Source organism: Mirounga angustirostris, unplaced genomic scaffold (assembly GCF_029215605.1).
Source record: "Mirounga angustirostris isolate CCGP_5_RB_7025 unplaced genomic scaffold, mMirAng1.0.hap1 SCAF_1, whole genome shotgun sequence".
NCBI classification, from domain to species: Eukaryota; Metazoa; Chordata; class Mammalia; order Carnivora; family Phocidae; genus Mirounga; species Mirounga angustirostris.
The window spans coordinates 145141515-145162266 of NW_026991709.1; the positions used below are offsets into that span (position 1 = coordinate 145141515).

The window sequence follows — 20752 nt, forward strand, 5'->3', positions numbered from 1 at the left end:
CTTTGGAAATTTAGCAGGCAAGAATTGTTTTTTTGTTATTATAGGGGAGTTATAAGAGCTGCTTTTAACATTAAGGGTATTCACATCTGGTGATACTGTTCATTTTAAATTTGCGTCCTAACACAGCGCCATCAAAGAATGGTAGAGCAGGAGAGCCTGGGAGCTGGGAGCTGGGGTGCCCGGGGGGGGGCTCCTCCGACAGAAGCCCATCCCAATAGCAAGTGGCTCCCTCTGCGCCCCATGAGTCAGCTCTGAGGTCACCTCACTGGCCGTAGGTGGGGTGGCAGCAGGCTCGTGCGAGGCCTGGAAATGGAGCACACATGGACCCCCCAGCCCAAAGCAAACCCCTCAGAGCTGTTCCTCAGCCCCCGACTGTGTAGCCTCTGTCCGCCCCGCTCGGCCGCCCCCTGTGGTCAGGCCCTCCAGGTGCCGGGCGCTGTGCAACAGCGTGTACCCCAGAGCTGATGGGGGGCCCCTTCGTCTGGGCCCCCACCCTACCGCACGGGAGGGCAGTGTCAGATCTGCAAATAGTCCCCCTCAGACGTGGGGGAAGGGGGGAGGGAGGAAGTGGCATTCCGCTGTTCCTCTCTACAGGGGTGTGGCCCTATGCTCTCCCAGCCCAGTGTTGAAGACGGTGACAGCCTGGCCAGGTCCCCCTGGTCAGCGCCAGAGGCAGAGCCCAGGGCTGCATCCACATGTGGAAAGGCACTGTGGGGTTTCCCTTCAGGAGTCACGCTGGCTCTGGGAGCCCAGGGCCCTTACAAAAAGGAGTTTCATTTCTCAGAGAAAACCTCACGAAGCCACCCAGCTAATGTAGAATTTGAGACGATTCTGTTCTGTTTGGGGAATAAAAAGCACAAAAGGATGTAGTTGCTTTCTGGGAGCTTGCATCTAGGGAAATAATCCAATACTCTCTTTCGGAATGTTGTACTATCAGACTTCCCAGGTTCAGGTAGGCCAGCCTTTTTCTAGGATTGCTAAGGTTTAGCAAACGAAATACAAAACACTCAAACCTGAATTTCATATAACAAGTATTTGGCAATCTCATGCCATATTTGGCAACACTACCTTTTTCCAACTAATGGAAAATGTGAGGCGAGGAAGGTTTGTTGTATAACCATGAGGTTAATAATCCCCCCATACTCCCATTTTCCAAGTGGAAATGCAGAGGCGCTGGTGGGAGGAATGCCTCACTCCTGCCTCAGCTACAATAAGAAATAGGAACGATACCAAATGTCTAAAAAGATGGAGGGAAACTGGATCTCTCATATGCACTGCTGAGAAGAATGTAAAACAGTAGCCTGGGAATAGTTTGGCAGTTTCTTAAGAAATTAAACATATTACCATGAAATTGCACTCCAGGGCATTTGCCCCAGAAAAAAAGAATATATTCTGTTCACACAAAAACAAGTATAAGAATGTTCAGAGCGGCTTTAATTGTATTAGCCGAAAATGAGAAATGACCCAGATGTCCTTCAGGGGGTGACTTGTAAACAAACTGTGGTCTCTCTGTACCATGGGATGCTAACGAATAAAGAGGAACAGTAATAAAAAAGGAACAGACTATTGGTAAAAACAACAATTTGGCTGGAGCTCAGAGGCATTATGCTGAGTGAAGAAAGCCACTCTCAAAAGTTTACATGCTGTACTATTCCATTTAGATACCGTTCTCAAAATGACAAATATTGTAGAGATGGAGATCAGATGTGCGGCTGCCGGGGATGAGGGTGGGAGAGAGTGAAGGGCTGGGTGTGGCGGGAGTCCGTATCTCGATTGCCGTGGTGGTTAATGAATCCACAGGTGCTAAAATGACGCACACTATGCCAATGTCAAGTCTGTGGTTTTGGAACTGTACCGTAATTACGTAATTACGGAAGATGCAACCACTGGGGGAAACTGGATGAAGGGTACACAGGACCTTCCCAGTACTGTCTTTGCAACTACTGTGAATTCATAATTATGTCAAAATGAAAAGTTAAAAATCCTTGGGAGGATGAGAGGTGTGGGCTCCGGGCTGGGCCCTGAGGAGCAGTTCTGAGAACTGCCCGGCTACGGAGGCTCCTACTGGAGCTAGGGGTCCAGGAGCCAGGAGCTGAGTTAGGGTCCCAGGCTCACGATGCCAGGGTCACTATCCCAGCTCCTGCCACACTGCACAACCATGTCAACCATCACAGAGCTGGTGACCGAAAATAGCTGAGAGGTGCACCACATTCTCCACCTCTCTCCTTCCAACCAACCCCTGAGTGCATCCAAATCGTGGAATCCAATTTGCGTCCTGAGCCTGGCTGGGCCCCGCGAGGGAGTTTGGGTAATGACATGCACAGCTTCCAGGCCTGGGCCCTGCAGGAAGCCTTCCTAGGGTGGGCGGGTGGAGGTCGGACGACCCAGTCCCAATCCCACGTGCACCGAGTCACCCACTAGGACTAGATGTGTCTTTGTGTGGTGACAGAGCTTCCAAGTGTGCAGGGCAGAGAAGGAATGCCTCCAGTCCTTCCCAGCACAAAAGTCAGCGAGGTGCCTGGGGTCCCATTGCCCCATGTGTGAGTGCGTGTGTTTTCAATGAAGGCGGCCGTCATGAGGACAAGGCAGTCAGATGTGCAAGAAGCAATCACTGCAGGATCTGCCTTATGCACTAGCCTCCCCGGTCATGCTCAGTGTCGCTCACCCAGACATGTGCAGGTGAGGCCTTGCTGCTTGGCGTTATGCAGGGTCTGCGGTAGAAATGATCCTCTGGCAAATGATCCTCCGCTGGGAAGACATACACACAAGAAACTTGACAAAAATCCATATTCTCACACCCATCAGCTTTAAGTGACTTACTTCATTTAGCTTGTCTCCTGGGCCTCGCACTGTGAGGTGCCCTTGACCTGTACTTCCCTCCACGACCTGCACTAGGAACCCTCCAGAGCTCACCCCGCCTCTGCCTGCCCTCGGGGTGGGGTGTGCTTCTCCTGGCAGGTGCCCCTCAGAAAACCAGATGCTCCCCCGAAATCACGTAGGAGCTACGTCCTGCAGTGGAACTGTAGACACTAACAGAAGGAGCCTTCCTCAGATCACACCTCGCGTATGCTACCTTCCCCACTGACAGGTAAGCCAGGCTCATCTTGGAGGCCAAGCCCCTCCCAGCCCCCCGCACCCCTGCCATCAAAGCCCACCGCCTCTTCGGCTCAGTTCCCTGGGCTTCCGTGTCTGCGTCTCCTTGCTGGATGCTGCCTCCTCCCCCCGAGGCCTCCCTGGGTGCACCTGCAGTCCGGCATGCCCTAGCCTGTCACCTGCCAAGTCCCCGGATGAACGCACGCCCCCACCTCCCGCCCCATACTATTTTCTGACAGCAACTGAATCCGCCTCTGCTGTGGTGTGGACTGTGTGGAACCCGACTTTCTACCTCGAGATGCCTTCCGCTCTGGTCCACTTCCTTGGAGGCTCAGTGACTCTTCTCTCATCGGTTGGACAAGGCCAGGGTGGCAGAGGTTACCCCACCTCTTGCCCCAAAGGCCTCCAGCCCCTATAATACCCAAATGCCCCACTAGACCCACTCCGCAAACAGGCGTCCCCCAGCCGTGCTAACCAGAACCCCAGGTGGGCCAGGAGTAGGGAGCGTGGGAAGTGTCTTGCCCGAGCTGGTGGGTGAGCCTCAGGGGTTCAGGGGAGGCCCGCCCACTCATCTGAAGGCCCTGGCTGAGGGGAAACGGTCTGGCAACGTTCACAGAGGTCTCACCTCTCACATCTTGTACTGCCCCCCGACACACTCAGGCAGAGCTCCTGTGAGCCCCTCTTGCCCACATTGCTGCCCTCACGCTTCCTGTATCCTCAGCTACGGGGACCTTGCTCACCAACAGAACACCAGGACACATGCTCTGATGGCCAGACGACATGTGTCTCCAAACATCTGGGACACATGGCCACCAAAGCATGCCGCACACATGGATTGCTTCCAAATTCTATATTCTGCGTGGAAAATCTGCATGAGTGAATGAATGAAGGTAAGAAGGAAGGATGCTATAGCGGTGGGGGCAGGGGCTCTGGAGTTAAACGGGCCTGGGTTCAAATCCCAGCTCCAGCAGTTACCTGCTCTGTGACCTTGGGCAAGTGACTCAACCTCTCTGTGCCTCTGTTTCCTGTTCTGTCAAATGGGAGCGGTGACGCCCACCTCCTGGAGTTATTCCGAAGGTTTGCAATGAGGAACACGGTTCCGCTCTTGGCACGGTGTGGGCCATCGGCTGTATTCACTTCATGCCAGGTGGTGCTCCCCAGGTTCAGGGGCAGACTCTGCCGCCCCACCTGTGCGGCCTCGGGCAAGGCGCTCCCTCCCCAGCCGAGGTTCTTCATCTGTAGAGTGAGGATAGTGCAGCCGGGATGGTAAGGCATTCATGAAATCACCTGTATAAAGCCCTTAGCGCCATGCCTGGTTTGTAGTAAGTTATCACAGGTCTGGAATCCCATAACCAAACCCTGGAGGCCAGAAGTCATTCCGAATTCTGAATTCTTCAGATATAGAAAGGTAATAAGGTACCTCTCCATGTGTAACGCTACACTCTCAGCAGGGTCTGGGGTTACACCCAATCCCTGAACGCATTGGCATTTCGGCACTGAACCGTATGAATATTCGAGCTGAGTGGGACATGAGTTTTGGCCCCGAAGGTAGGAAAAGGCGTTTGATTTTCAGAGCTTGGGGATTGTTGCAGTTGCAACACGGTGGGGCCTGGGGTGAGGCGAGTCAGGCAGCATGGTGGCTGGCGACTGTGCTGGCTTTACCAGACCCTGTGGCTGGCCGCTTTCTGAAGGACTGGCATGCAGGCGAGCAGCCCCTGCACCGCAGACCCCTCACAGCTCTTGCCGCATTCCCTCCCCGCCCCCCCCCCCCCCCCCCCCCCCAGCCAAAGCCTCTTCAGGTTGATGGGAAGGTCCTGATTCACCACCCCCAGCTGTTTGCTTCGCTGGGCACATCCTTCTCATTCCAGAGGCAATGGCTGGGGGAGGCAGAGGGCAAGCGGTGCACCCTGTGGCTGAGAGTGTTCTTTGAAAGGATAGAAAGTGGCTGAAGTTTCAAGTTCGTAGGAAAGACCCAGTTCAGAGACTGAGCTGACTTTCACGAGCAAAGAGCAATGGGCAGGGAGCCAGATGCGTGTGACTGTGCATGGCCGGGGTCGAAGTATGCAGCTCCACACTCCAGGGAATCGGCCCTGCCTCATCATCAGCTCTGAATCCAAAGGGACTAGAGGAGGAGAAGCTGTCCGAGTGACCGTGGAGGACAGCGGGAGCCCTTTCGTGGGGGTCCCGGGCTCAAGACATGCTCAAGACAACTCCTGCCTGGGCTTGAATTCTGACCCCTCCGCCTACGAGCTGGATACCCTTGAACAAGTTCCTTAACCCCTCTGGGCCTCTTCCGTACACTGGAGATGCTAATAATCACACGTGCCCGTCGGGGCGCAGTGAGGGTACATGCTTTGATCCATGCCTGGTGCACAGCTGTCGCTCAGGAAGTGTCATTACGGCGGGTGCTCAATAAACCTGTGTCATCTGCTGACCACGCAGTGGCCCGGGCCAGATCTGAACCCAGAACTCCTTTGTTCAAGTCCAGTCCTCTGAAAACCCAAGTAGACAAAATCTTAAGGGCCCCTACATTCCAAAAGGCCTTCTGAGGCAGAAGGGAGGGAAGGGAGGGATACCTGTTGAGGAACAGCCCCGTGAGAGGCCTGCGCCCCCCGCTGGAGCCACTTGGGGCTGAGGAGCAGCCCAGGAAGGGGGGCAGTCAACCCGGGAGTTCCGAGGACGTGCGCAGAGCTGGGCTTGCTGGAGACTGGTCTTTGCCGAGTGCGCTGAGCAGAGCGCTGGGCCCTGTCCTCCCGCGCCCTGGGTGGTCGACGTGCGCTGGGCAAGCTGGCCGGGGCCACACACTGTTGATGCGTCCACCTTTCTGTGCTGAGCGGACCTGTTCACATCAGGGCACACAAGTGCTTGCTGGAAGCTTGGGGGCTTGCCTACTGACAAGCTTCTGGCTTGGTGTCTCCGGGGGGAACCACACACACACACACACACACACACACACGTCCACTCTACATGTGGGTGTGGGATGCACAACTTCATAGTATCTGGAGCGGTTCATAGAACATTGTTGAATATATTTATTGGTGGAAGGGAGGAAACAGCCAGAGCTGAAAAGGCGGAAAGGAGGGTGGTTAAGATGGAAAACCCACCACCCACCACCACCTTCACTGTCCCAAGAAGGTGGGACATCTGGGACATCCACGGTATCCTCTGGTTTCTTCTGGCTTTTCCCGTTTGTCTTCAAGTTGGGGGAACCCGAGAGACTGTGGCCACCGGGATGGGTGCTCACCTGGTCAGGTGGTGCCGGGAGCGCCCCGCCAGCGAGGCAGCTCACGAGGCCTCCTCCCTGAAGAGGGTGAGGTTGTGCTTGCGGACGTGCTCCAGCAGCACCTGGCCTCGCCGCTCCAGGGTCCGGAGCACCCGCTTCAGTCCCTGTCTCCCGCCCTGACTCTCCCAGAACACGGGGTCCATCCACAGGGACTTGAGCAGCATGTTCTGCAGACACCCTGAGGCAAGAACCTGCAGGGCAGACTCAGGAAACCTGGAGGCAGGTCCCCCGGGCCCCAGGACAGAAGGGAAAAGCAAAAGTGATCTCAGAAAATGCCCGGGACGGGTGAAGCCAGATGGCCAGCAATTGCACGGCTGGCAGACCTGGCACAGTCGTCCTGCTGAGTGCCCAGGGCCCGCCTGCTGGCTCGTTATCAGAGAACCCTCCCACCTACTCTCCTGCAAAAGCAGATGGGACGGGGCTTCTGGAGGGGTCCCCCATCCCACAGAGAAGCTGCCGGAATGAGCTCTGCTATCCCAGGTGAAATGCCAGGAAGAGCCCTAAGAAGGCCGAGCCGCCTGCCATGAGTGAGCAGGGCAGGCAGGCTCCCCAGGCTGGCTCCTCCTCTGGGGCAAGGGAAGGGCTAGCCTTCCCAGACCCTAGCAGGCTGCCAGTGCTCTGCAGGGCCAGGAGGCCCTCTGGATATTGGGGGTGCCTGCTGGCTGCGTCCCCCAGCTCCCCACCTCCTCCCAGGGCTCAGATCCAGCAGCTTTTGTCTCAGGCTGTGGACTGCTCGGGAGCATGAGTCAAGGTCGCACAGTTTACAGCAGGGCAATCGGGCCTCAGTCTCCAAACCTCCATCCAATCCCGCTGACCCTCACCCAGCGATGCCCTCCAGCAGCCGAAAGTTCAGCTTGTCCTCAGGATGCTGAAGGTTGCCGGCATTATCGATGTAGACCAGATGGGATGGATCACTGCTCCGGACCTCAAGGAAGAAGATGGACAGGGACAGAGGTGGGGAAGGTTGAGCCTAGCTGGCACCCATGGATTCTGTCAGGGTTAAGGGGCTTGGGGGGCCCTGAGCTGACAGTCCCATGATGTGGTGTGGCTGGGAATGAGAGTCCATGTCTTCTGCTCCCTACTCCCACCCCCGTGCACCCCATTCCTATATATTCTCCAGGATTCCATGGTATTTTCCCATAATTCTCTCCATCACCCTGGCTTAACTTAGGAACTTTTGCCTCCAGGACCCTAGCTTTCCCTCTCTCTCTCTCTCCCCACCACCCATATCAGGGATCATCTATTTCTTGATGTCTACTGACTCCTCCCTCCAAAAACTGCTGTCCTAAGGGATCTGTGAAATAGCTGCCCCCAGGGGTGAATGATAGATATAAAAGCCTTACCTCTCCCCGGGGTGACTGCCTTTTACCAGGGAAGAGGGGAGTAGGCTCTGAGGACGGGAGATGGAGATTTCCTACCACCCAGAGGCTTCATGAGGCAGCCCTGGCCTCCGGGCTGGTGTGGCCTGCCTGACGCTCAGCCCGGGGCACCATGCTACCCTCCACAAGCAACCGGCCAGGGGAAGGTGTCCAGGACATTAGGGTCACTGGGGGAGAAGATACAGTAGCCCTTCCCGAGGGTGGCCCCTTGTCCCGGTCTCTGATGGCCTCAGCTCATCACTTCCCAGCCTGGGCTCTACTTTGCACAGCCCAGTGTCCCTCGGATCAGCACCAGCCCGTGGGCTATCCTACAGGAGGGAGCCCTGTCACTGCCACCGCCCGGCCCGTTCCAGGCCACAGTCCCCACTTTGGCTGGCAGGGTGGGGGCGGCTCCCTAGACACACAGATGTCACACCCGCTTCCGGGTGCCCTCGGGGTTCCCTGTAAACCCCTCAAGGGGACAGTGGAGTGGTCCCACCTCAACCACACTGGCAAAGCCCCGCCGGGGTCAGTTTTATGTATGGTGGCTTCCTGGAAACATTATCCAGCCAAAGGCTCCCGCTGCTAAAAAGAGCAGGGCTGGGAACCGCCCGTGTCCCGTGATCTCTGCAACTCCGGCAGGAAGGCCGCAGTCTGGGTGACAGGTGACAGGTGACAGCAGACATACCAGGATGTGGACCAGCCGCAGCTCGCCGGGGTTGCGGCATTTCTCTCGGAGCCTCTCTTCCACGCAGGGGTCCGACGGCTCGGGCTCGAAGCCACAGCAGGAGCGGTCTAGGCGGTCATGTACCTGTGAGGACACCCAGGCTGTGAGGGGTGTGGCTCCAGGCCTGCCTCCCCCAGGCCCAGCACTCAGGCGGCCTGGCCCCGGTGGGGGAGCGGGGGGGCGGTGGTCGTGCTGGGGGCAGACCTCCGCGGCTGTGGGTGCTGGTCGGCCCGTTGTGAGGGAGCTTCTGCTCTGCTCCTCCAGCCAGCTCGCCCTGCACCCCCGGAGCTGCTGGCTCACGCCTCAGGCCAGCCTGGATTTCCACCGGTACCCACGGCTTCCCCTGTGGCCCTGCCCCGAACTCTGGCCTGAGGCCACTGGGCCTCCCGGTGCTGAGCATCTGTCTACCGGCGGAAATCCACACTGGACTCCACTTTTTCTTTAAGCAGCCAATGCTACAGCAAGGATTCCTCCCCTCTTGGGAGCCAAACGTGATTTAAGGACCCTCTAGATAGCTCTTCCAACCCTGCGGCGAGGCCAGGATCGAAGTCAGGGCGGGAGGAAGGCGCTCCCCTCCCGGACTCGGTTTCCACCGGAGGGGAATTCTCAAGTGTGGTGTGGGGTCAATTCCGAGGAGCTCTGCCTCCCACCCCCTACATACACACATGTAGCTCACATACATGACATTTTAGAGGGTCATAGGGTTCTCATAATAATATATCCCACTCACCTGCTTCCAGTAGCTTTCTTCCGAAGGAAGGAGTTGCCGCCTGCAAGTCAGGAATTAAATAGAAACATGGATCTGCCCCAGCCCTGACCTACATGAGGGCAGCAAATGCAAAGAGATCCAGAACGGAGAGGCCTAAACACAGAAGTGGCAGAGTCCTCTGGGGTGGGAGAGGGAGGGTCTTGCTGTAGGGAGAAAGGCAGGAAAGGGATAGGTGAAGGGGGAGGTGGTGTGGAAAAGGTTGGGATGTGCCAGGAAGTGGAGGAGAGACAGGGTGAGGTTGGGGGCAGTGGGGAGTGCCCGTCACAGGGTGGGCGAGCTGGAGGAGATGTACCCTTTCTCCTCGTAGGAAGGAAATTTGGTTTGATACAATACCTGGAGGAGTGCTAACGACAGAAGGTGAGATCTCCAGAGGTCTGGGTGTGAGAGGACTTGCTTTGCTTGGGACAAGAGGAAAAGTCCGTTTGTTGCTGTGGGAGGGGGAGGAGAGAGAGGAGAGGAAGAGAGAAGTGAAGCAGGGAGCAGCGGGAGGCTGAGGGTGTGAGATGTGCCCTCCGTGACCCCTCCATCCTCCGGCAGAAGTGGCCACCCTTGTGAAATGTTTGCTGGCCTTGGGAGAAGGGGCTGAGCTTTGAGTTCAGGTTTGGTGTGGGGCAAATCAAGGCATGTGAAGCAGCCGTCAGCTGCCTGGGATTTGCCCAAATCCTAGGAAGGTTTCCAGATCCTCCTGGGTTGTGGGACCTGGGGTTTGAGTCATCTTAAATCCCCAGGTGGTGTCAGGGTCACAGGAGAGGGAGGACTCAGGGGACCCCCCGCCCCCCAAGGAGGATGATGAATCACACAGGTGCTAACTCTCAGGATGCAAAGGTAATTCACTTAGTGAAAAAGCCCGGTGTGTGGAAGACCCAGAATGGAGACCCAGACCCCACCTTTGCAGAATGGCTAGTCTAATTTAGGAAGCCTGGGAACACCACTGGAGAGGCAGGTGCCAGCCTGGGAATCTAGAAATGAGCTCCAGGTAACATACTGTGGTTGGGGCAACTGTCCAGGGAACAGAGGGGAAGAGAGTCAGGGTGGAGATGAGTGAGAGTCAGGGAAAGGGAAGCAGGAAGCCAGATGGCACCAAGCTGGTGAGGAACCCCACAGAAAGAAAGGGTCTGCTTCCTCTCTCAGTCCTTGGGAACCTTCTGTGATTCTGCTCTACCACGTGGTTCAGCTCTGGCGGGATCTGGGGCCCCTCCCTCCCCCGTGGTGGTGGTGAGGATGCAGAACAGCCACAGGCTTACAGCAGCGATCATTTTAATCTGATTTTAAAGCAATGACTGTCTGTCTCTCAGAGATACATGATGTGGTATGATGAGAAATATATTTGGTCTCTGTACCCTGATCCTGGCACAGAGCTCCCCAAACCTTTGGACTTTCCTGAGTGATTCCTAATGAGCCCCTTGGACCACATCCGTGTTTATGCTAATGAGATGATGCAGGGGAGCCTAGATAACTTCAGAATGGGGACTGGGCACCAGAAAGACAAGGGAAGAAAGGATAGGAACTTTTAGCCCCGCCTTCCAACCTCCAGGAAGGGTAGGTGAGCTGGAGATTGGGTTATAAAAACTCGAACAGGGGCGCCTGGGTGGCTCAGTTGGTTAAGCGACTGCCTTCGGCTCAGGTCATGATCCTGGAGTCCCGGGATCGAGTCCCGCATCAGGCTCCCTGCTCGGCGAGGAGCCTGCTTCTCCCTCTAACCCTCCCCCCTCTCATGTACTCTCTCTCTCTCATTCTCGCTCTCTCAAATAAATAAATAAATCTTTAAAAAAAAAACTCGAACAATGAGATCTGGAGCCCTTCTGGGTTGGTGAACACATCCATGGTCAGGAGGGTAGCGTATCCAAGCTCCACAGGGACGTAAGCTCCTGTGCTTGGGGTCCTTCTGGACCTCACCCAATATACCTCTTCATCAGGACATTCATTTGTATCCTTTATAATAAACCTGTAAATGTAAGTAAAGTGTTTTCCTGAGCTCTGTTGAGCCATTCTAGCAAATTATCCAACCTGAGGAGGGGGTCGTGAGAACCCTCAATTTATAGCCAGTTGGTCAGAAGTGTGGGTAGCCCAGGACTTTTGACTGGTATCTGAAGTGGGACAGTGTTGTAGGACTGAGCCCCTTAACTTGTGTGGGATCTGACATTGACTCCAGGTAGACAGTGTCAGAACTGAATTGAATTGTGGGAAACCCAGTTGGTGGTGGAGAATTGGTGTCAAAACAAAACATCGCTCAGATGACCACCACCATGACCACTGCCATCCTCCCTAGCTCATTCACTCCTCACTGCAACTATGCAAGGGAGACGCTATGATCCCATTTTACACATGGGGACACTGACCCCAGACATACCCAAGGTCGTACATGTAAAAGTAATATAGCTGGGATTCGAGCCAAGGTCTGTCTGGCTCGAAGGCCAGCTCTCTGTGTTATCCTGCCCTGCCTCCCCGAAGACCAGGAAAGGGGAGCCAGTTACAGAGGTCAAATGAGGTCTCCATCATTACTCTTCATGAGATTAATTAATTTGGTTTCACCCTTGCTAATTAAGGCTAGAGAAGAGCTTTCAAAACTATGAAGGAGGAAGGGGAAGAATGAGAAGACACAGGGCCCGTCATCCTCCATGACAACAATGCAGCCGCGGCCGTGGTGGTGTTTGGATGGTCCATGTCTCTCTTCTGTGGTCGCTGTGGTGACCAGCCAGAGCCAGCACCACCATCCTGCCTCCCTCTGCCCACCGGCACAGCCACCCCTCTCCACAAATGGGGCGAGGGGGACGATCTGTCACCTCCAGGATGCAGTACTCATTAAAGCCACCCCCCAGTCCACTCAACCCAGCTCAGCGCCGGCCAAAGGTCTTGCTCCATTTCCATATCCCTTTGTAGGAAAACTCACATATGTTCTGAGGATATACAGAATTGATCTCCTCCAACACAAACAAGAAAATAACTATGATTCAATCAATGTCACAAAACTAGACGTCCAGGAATGAGAGTGTTAAACAGTCCCCCCAACTACTGTCTCAAAACACGTTCTGTTTTGCAATAGTTCAACACGGAGAAGCACATCGGGCCTAGACCAATCACCCCAAACAGGCTGAGGGCAATTCTGTGAGGCCACATTAGGTAGTATTTCCGGGGGCGGTGGGCCAAAGACACCCACAGGCGCTACTGAGACCAATGCACAAAGCCCAGAGGACCAGTCCAACTTGGCCAGGGTGGCCAAAAACCATCACCCTGTGCATGAAGTGAGCCCATTTACAAGACCCCTGACGTGGACCATCACTGCTTTGGCTGCCTGGGCTTTGGATAACAACAGTCACAAGTAACAGAAAAACCTGATTCAAAACGGTTTCAACCATAAGGAAAATTAAGATCATCTGTGGCAGCAAGTCCCAAGATAGGGCAGGCTGGAGGTTTAGCAGCTCCCTATTGTCATGATAAGGACTCGGGTTTCTTTCTGCTCTCCACTCACCACCCACGATGTTAACATCCCAGTGTTGTCTCTAGAAGCCGGCAGGTGGCCGCTGTGGGTATGTTCAGGTCCAGAGAGAAGGAGAGGACGAACGAGAGAAATAGAGACAGAGAGACAGACAGAGGGGAAAGGAACCTCTCCTCCAAGCACCTTCCCTTTAGCCTGACTGGACCAAATCAGGTCATACACATCCCTGGACCGGGAGTGCCAAGTGGAGGATGGTGATGCACTGATCCCTGGACCCAGGAATGGGCAGAAGGTGAATCAAATCAGGGCTCTGTGTGAAAGTCTACTTTAGCTGCAATGTCCTCACTCAGGCCACTAATAAAAGCGTTGACCAGGACAGGGCTGAGGATAGAGCCCTGCAGCTTGCCTCCAGAGACCTCCCAGGCTTCCAACTGGTCTTAAACCCACTTGAGGCCTGTACCATGCCCCCCTCCACTATGTCCTAACTCTATGACCTGAGGAAGTTATTTAACCTCTATACCCCTCAGTTTTCTCATCAACAAAATGGGGCAGCGATACTCCCCTCCCATGGGACTGCCCTGAGGCCCACATGGGGTAATGATACCTGTGAAGCAGGGGGTGGTTTTTACGGAAGAGCCTTCTGTGGTGTCTGCCCTGGAAGCGACAGGCCCAAAGACCTCCAGGAATCTCAGGGATTCCCCCACCCCCCCACACACCAGGAAGCCCCAGCCTCACCCAGTGCTACAGGCCAGAGAACCAGAGTCTGAAATATGGGAAGTGTTACAACAGGGTAGCCATGCTCTTCTTGTGGGTACATCCAGTTTCCGGACAGACATCACCTGCTGGGTTCTCTTTGGCCAGGAGAGTAAATGCCAGGGCAGTTCCAGCAAGACTGACACAGGGGCTGCTCTGGATTTCAGGTTACGCCTGACGCCCAGCCAGCCACGCCCCCTTCCTCCTGCCAAACCCTTCCGGACCCCAGCCATTCTGGGCAGATCTCAATTTGTAGCGGCATCTATTTCCAGAGGAAGCCACAAGGAATACTGGCCCATCCAATGTTCCTGGCTTCTCAGACTCTACACCCATTTGAATGTTTAACAGGAAGAGCCTGGCCAGGCCCGGTTGCCAGTTTGATTATTTTGCCACACCGTCTGGTTATTTTATTTCCATCGAAGAGAAATTCAATTTCTAGCAGCCAAACAAGACCAAGATTAAGTTTCATTCCCACCTTCCTTCAGGATTTGATTTTTTCCCCCCTTTTTGGAAAAAATGAGCAGTTACCAAGAAAAAATGATAGACCTTAGCAGTTTTGCTTTTCTGACCCACCCAGCAACATTGCATGCTCATGCTGTGGACTGAAGTTTTTGTTCACTTTTACTTAAGGCGTTGTAAAGCCCACTCGGTGCTTTCCACACGACAACCCGTTTACTCCCTCCCGGTAGCCAAGAGGTAAATACCATTATTATCCCCACTTCAAAGATGTGGAAACTGAGTCCCAGGGGCTTCCTTCCCGTGTGCTGAAGATCCCACGGCAAGGAAGCGGTGGTGCCGAGACTCAAAGCCGAGCAGTCCGGCTCTGACCGGCAAGAGGGGCGGTGTGGCCGGCACGTGTTCTGTGGTGCCAGAGCTTCCAAGTTCCCTGCTGGCAAAGAGGCAGACATGGTTCGGTCTGGTCCCCGGCACCCCGCACTTGCTTAGCACAACCAGAGACTTAGCTGAGGTTTTTCTGAGTGAAAGAATGAGTGAATGGAGTGCGTGGCTGGCTGACAGCACAGGGACTGTGATCATTTAACCCTACCTCCCTGCGCAAGATGCCCACACCGGAAGTATCCAGGGGGAGGCCTGGATTTGTGGCCCCCACACAGGACATCTGGGTGAGACAAGACACTGTAGTCTGCCAAGGAGGGACAGCAGGTCCAGCTGTGGGAGAGGGGAGGCCTGGGGGGAGCCAGCACAGGGTAGGAAGGGTGGCCAGAGTCCCCTAACTGACCCATCAGGTTCCTGGGCCAAGACAGGTTCCTCACCCAGTGCCTGATCTGGGTCTGGTGGATTCTAGAAGGGCTGCTTGCTGTCCCTGGTGGCCCATACCCCCCGTTCAGGGACCTTCTCCCAAGCTGGGAGCAATCACAGGCCTGGGTCTTTCTGGGTGGAAAGGGTGGCTCTTGGCAGGGCCGACTCCCTGCCTGGTGATCAGACTGCCACAGGGTGGCAGCATCTCTCTCCATAGAGGGGAAGGGTCTGGACACTGCATCTGCCCCAAGCCTGGGCCCAGAAGTTGTGGCACCAGCTTAGGATGCGCGTGAATAGACTGGCTAATGGGCTTTGAGGAGATGCACTGAAAAGAACTAGATCTTATCTAAAAACACATCTGTAGATCAGTCTAAAATTTTAACATCAACACAAAAACCACAGCCATGAAAAGATAAATTCACCACAGCAAAAAAGTTTCCAACCGAGAAAGCTAGGCTGAGTCACCGTTAGAACACCTTCCACAGGAATCCCCACATAATACATCAGAGGGGAAATACTGCTATTTCTTCCACGGATACTTGAAAGGAATTTGATAAAATTTTGCATCCATTGCTGACAATAGAAATTCTTAATACAGCAAGAATAATGAATAGTTCCTCATTATATCTTCAGTCAAAAACTAGTATGATGTTTAATGGTGAAGCAGCAGACACTGTCCCAAATCTGTAGCAACAACTCGTGTCCCTCAGTCCATTAATATTTTCCATTGCCCTGGAGCAGTCAGCAAATGTAACGAGGTGAGAGGCAATGAGAAGACAAAGTGCATTCATTACAGATGAAATGCTGGTATACTCGGAAAACCCAGAGAATAAACTGAGAAACTGTTAGAAGGAATACAAAGTTATTGTGTGGCCAGTAACCACATTAATACACAGAAATAATAGCCTTCATGCAAACTGGAGGCTACTGGCCAGAACATATAATGGAAGAAAAGATCCCATTTTCAATGGCCACAGGAAGATGAGCGGGACCCGGGCACTGGGAGGCCACTTGCCCCCTCCATGATCCTTGGAATGTGGGTTCCGTTTGCCTTTCCTGCTCCCAGAGGCTGTCCCAAGGTCACAGCCTGGAGATGGTGATGTGGTGATGAGAACATTTGCACGGTATACGTGACTGAACCCAGTTAAGGCCTCTATATAAACTTCTAAGTTTGGTAGGTGGGTGCAGAAATCCACCGTCTTGCGACGGCTCAAGACAAGACAAGCCTCGTATATAAGTTCTCTTTGTTTATTAAACCTCCCTCCTACCAACCTGGAGTGGTCTGCCTCTTTCTTTTGTCTCTCACTGCCCTCTCCTTATAGGGGCCAGTTTCAGATTACACCTGAGAAGGTCCAGAGTGGGTTGTGAACCAACAATATCCAATTCTTGGCTAGAATGACTTCATATTTTAGGATGTAAATTCTCTCTATAGTCCACACAAATTTAATTTGATCCCAATTAAAATTCCAAAAGGACTTGGGAAGAAGAAGTGACAAGCTGACTCTAAATTTCTTACGAGAATAGTATGCAAGACTATCAGGAAAATTCTAAGAATGAGCAATGAGGAAGACCAAGCCCTACTGGTTATCAACATAAAATATAAAGCACAGCAATTAAAACTGTGATTCTGGCCTATAAATAGGCAAAACCTTTACTGGGACAGAAAAGAGTCCAGAAATAGACCAACATACATATGGAAATGAGCTATATGGGAAAGGCAACATTTCAGATTGGGGAAAAGGTTGATTATTCAACAAATGTGTTGAGACATATGGGTTGCCATCTGAAAAAGAAAATCGTTGTTTTGCATCTTATCTCTTGCTCCAAAACACCTTCCAGATGGATCAAAGATAGATGAAAACATATGGGAGACTTTTAAAAATAACCTTGAAGTGAGGATGGCCTTTTAAAACGTATACTAACCTAGAAGTCATAAAAGAAAAGCTTGATAACTTTAACAACATAACATTTTTAAATTTTCTGCATAGCAGAAAAACTATAAACGAAGTTTAATGACAACCAAACCTGAAATATTACAGGACAGTCAAACGAAACACTAATTGCCTTCACGTGTAAAAAGCTCTTGAAATCATTAAGAAAAAGACCAACAACCCAAAAGAGAATGAGCAAAGACTATGGACAGACAAAGAAAGAACAAGTTATAAAAATCCGAACAGAGACAGGACTAGGGTGGGGCTGAAGAAACAGGGAGGTGCTCAGTGTCCAGGTCATGCAGGACAGGCACTACACCTCCTTAAAATGTTGGCACCTTGGGCTCATAAATTCGTTTTCTATTGCTGCATTGCAAATGACCAGGGGCTTAGTGGCCTCAAAGAACCCATTTATTATGTCACAGTTTCTGTGGGTCAGGAGTCCATCATATTTTTGCCGGCTTTTCCACTCAGGGTCTCACCAGGTTGAACTCCAGGTGTTGGCCAGGGGCCGCGTCTCATTGTAAGTCAGGGTCATCCCCTAAGCTCCTTCAGGTTGTTGGCAGAAACCATTCCTTGTGGTTGTATGACTAGGTCCCGGGGGATCTCAGGATCCTCCTAGAGGCCTCCCCTTCCACCAGGTAGTTCATAGCATGGCTCTTTGCTTTCTGAAGCCAGCAGGAAATTCTTTAGATACTTCATCTCTTGGGCGCTTGGGTGGCTCAGTTGGTTAAGCGACTGCCTTCGGCTCAGGTCATGATCCTGGAGTCCCGGGATCGAGTCCCGCATCGGGCTCCCTGCTTGGCGGGGAGTCTGACCCTCCCCCCTCTCATGCTCTCTGTCTCTCATTCTCTCTCTCAAATAAATAAATAAAATAAAATAAAATAGATACTTCATCTCTTTTGAAAGACTCCCCTGATTAGGTCAGACCCATCCAGGATAATCTTCCCTTTGATCAACTCAAAGTTAAATGATTGGTAACCTAATCATTGGAGTGCTAGGCCATCGTATTCGCAGGTCTCACTCATACTCAAGGGCAGGGGTTAACGCCAGCAGGGTGGGAACTGTGGGGATCATCTTAGAAGTCTGTTCCTCATACCTCACCCTGATCAAGGTCCTGCTTTAAAATATATGTAAAGATACTCAATGTCACCCTTTAAACACCCTTGTCCAGGCATGTGTTTCAGTCCTCCATAGTTAGCTGCACCATCTGTGAAATGGGGAGGAACACAGCTCCCATATCTTAGGCCTGTTGTAGGACTTAAATGAGTTCATGTGTGGGTTTTGGGTCAGACATTGCCGGACAGGTGTAGGCACTTCATAAATGGTAGCTACCCTGATATGTCATGTCTCTGGTTGGAAGCCTGAAAGGTCGGCAGTGAACAGAGATCTGAGATCCTCTCTAACTGACAGAACACCTGATGTCCCAGGAAGACTAAACCAGAGGAGATACACGTGAATTGAAGCCATAGATTTGGACTCAAAATAAGGAATGTACGCAGGATCACAAATAACTGAGAACAGGCTCCTTGGGAAGGGAATGGGCCAGTCCCACCCAGAAAAGACTCAACAAATACTTTTTCTAGGGCCAGTTAGGTACAGCAAAGAGGGCAAGAGCATGCACTCTGTGGCCAGACTGCACTGGGTGAAACAAGGCTGTGACTGTGGGCAAGTTCCTTAGCTCTTTTAAACCTCAGTTTCCCCATCTGTAGAATGAAGCTAAGAATATTTTCTTCCTCCAAGGGCTATTAGGCATTAACATTTGAAAAGTGCTGAAACAGTGGTCAAGGACATTGTCATCTGTCCTGGAAGTGTAAGTTAATTGACAGCCAGAATGCAGGAGCAGGGCAAATGCTTTTTTCCACCTCTATGATTCTATTCTGGACTCTATAAGAAAGGCCTATAGAAAGCCTTGGGATTCTTTTCAGTTGAGAGGAAGAAGTGATGTTTGAGGAAGCAAAACACAGCAACATCTGGACAGGATATCATACAGAGACCCTGGAAGTTCATTCATCGCTCATTCATTCATTCATTCATTCAACAAGTGCTTATCTAGGACTGAACCAAGAGCTTGGCTCTGTGCTAGGTGCTGAGGATGTGGTGATGAACAAAACAGAGACATATGATAAATACATAAATAAATAAAATATCATATACTGTGCTGGGAATCAGAAAGGGACTGAACAGGATGCCATGAAAGAGAAAGAGAATAACAATGAGGGGTGGTCAGGAGAGCTGAAGCCTGGGGAAGAGGAGTCAGAAGCAAGTCCAAGCAAGAGGCCCTGCACCGGAAGGAGCCGGGTGTGTTTAGAAACTGACCGAGGCCAGGTGCCAAGAGATGGGGCTAGGGACAGATCCTTGAAGGTCTTAGAAGAACATGGGCCTTAAAAAAAAAAAGAAAAAAAAAAAAGGAACATGGGCCCTTGAAGAACCTGATATTGAGGGCACTGGGAAGGCCTTACCTTATTTTAATGGGCAAGTGTGACACGATCTGATTTATGATCATAGAAGTGTGCACTCTGTGTCTGAACAGTTCTGTATGAACCTTGGAGCTCACCCTCCAACTTCCAGCTGCTATATGGCTTTGTCTGGGGGCTTTCCAAATTCCAGGGGATCCATCCCTCCAGGAGCAGCCCTCAACCAAAGATTGATGGGATATTTGGCTATAAATAGGCTAATTCTTTTTTTCTTTTTTTCTTTTTCAAATAGGCTAATTCTGAGCATGTATTTTATACCTTTTCTCAGAAATTTTCCTGTGGAACTAAGCCCCAGTCAGCCACGTGGTGACCTGCCTTGATATCATGTCCTTTATTGGCTGCCTGCCCCCCCATCTCACTTCCCACCTCCCTTCAGCTGTTTCCTGAGATTGTCCCCCAGATAAACAACCTCATCAGAATCCTTGACTCAGGATCTGCCTGGGGAAGTCTTCTGTAAGGAGACTGGATTGGAGGGGACATAAGTGGAGGCAGGGAGACACATCAGGAGGCTGTTGTGTTAGTCCAGGTGAGAAAAGATGATGACCTGGACCAGGATGGTGGCAGGTGAAGCTTCCTGGGATCTCGACTCTTAGGGATGTGAAGGCCCTTCACAAGCAGAAGTTGCAGAAAGACTTTCATGAGCCAACATTACCAGCTCCCAGTCTGTCTGAATTCTCCACATCTCACCCACCATCTAGCTAATCACACACCCTCTAAGAGGAAGCACAGTGTGAGAAAAGAGACCCCTTTAAAAGAGAAAAAATAGCAATGTGCCCAACCCCCCAGCACTTCCTGCCCTCACTCTGGCCTCTGGGTCGAAGGCCCCTTTGGGTCCCAGGCACAACTCCTCTCAGGCTGGATTTGGCTTACAGTGAATGTGGTGATCATTAGCTCTTCCTGACCATGGCTTGGCTGTGCCTCCATCACCATCCCAGGAGGAGAAGGACTTTCCACCCTTTACCAGAGTGAATGCAACTCTGGTTGCAGGTGGCCCCCGACATTGAGCAGAGTGTTGTGAGCCCCACTCAACAAACACACATACACAATCTCCCACCCATTTTGTCCACCTGAGTAGAACCAGCTTCTCACTGATCTATTCAGAAGTGGTGGACCCTCTCTTGGTCCTACTTCTTCCTATGATGCAGCCTAGATTGCGTGGGATGGTACCTACTCACAATTAGTACTTTATCTTTTCGTAGAGAAACCAGTTTATTAACCGAGAGCACCGTCCTGGTCCTACTGGCCTGCCAAAACTTGCTCTTGACTTAACTCGTTAGGAGTTGCAGATGCTGTTCGTACCCCACCCCGACTCCCCTGGCACCCACTATTCCTGTACATACCAATGGCTTTCCACAACGAGTGCTGCAGGTCTCTGCCTTAGCCCCTCTCTGGCGGAAGGATCTGGGTTGGCTGGCCAGCCCACAGGCCGGGCTACAAGTGCCACAAGGTCAATGCTCTCACGAGCAGTCTCAGCCACTGCCAGTTGGGAGCTAGTGGGCAAATAACCCAGCTTTGGTCCTCAGGTGAGACAACTGTGGTCTGTGTTCTACACACTCCCTCAATGATCTCAGCAGGATTGAGCCCCCACTTGCCCACAGCAGTGTTTGGGCATCATTTGGAGTACGTGAGGGTGTATGGCTCAGGGGCATGGTATGCGTGTGTGCCTGG

The 20752-nt window shown here is 52.4% G+C and overlaps 1 protein-coding gene across 8 annotated transcripts in view; it reads right to left on the reverse strand.

The window, feature by feature from the left end:
* Positions 1-6082: 6082 nt before the first annotated feature.
* The window catches only part of GASK1A (golgi associated kinase 1A), a 91687-nt gene continuing 77017 nt past the window's right edge, over positions 6083-20752 (reverse strand). For all 8 annotated transcript variants that reach the window (XM_064589085.1, XM_054504481.2, XM_054504482.2 and 5 more), the window contains 3 exons: positions 8423-8545; positions 7198-7301; positions 6083-6589 (listed from right to left, as the gene is read on the reverse strand). In XM_064589085.1, the coding sequence (XP_064445155.1) occupies positions 6379-6589; positions 7198-7301; positions 8423-8545 (438 nt within the window). In that variant the 3' untranslated portion in view covers positions 6083-6378. The remainder of the gene's footprint in view (positions 6590-7197; positions 7302-8422; positions 8546-20752) is intronic.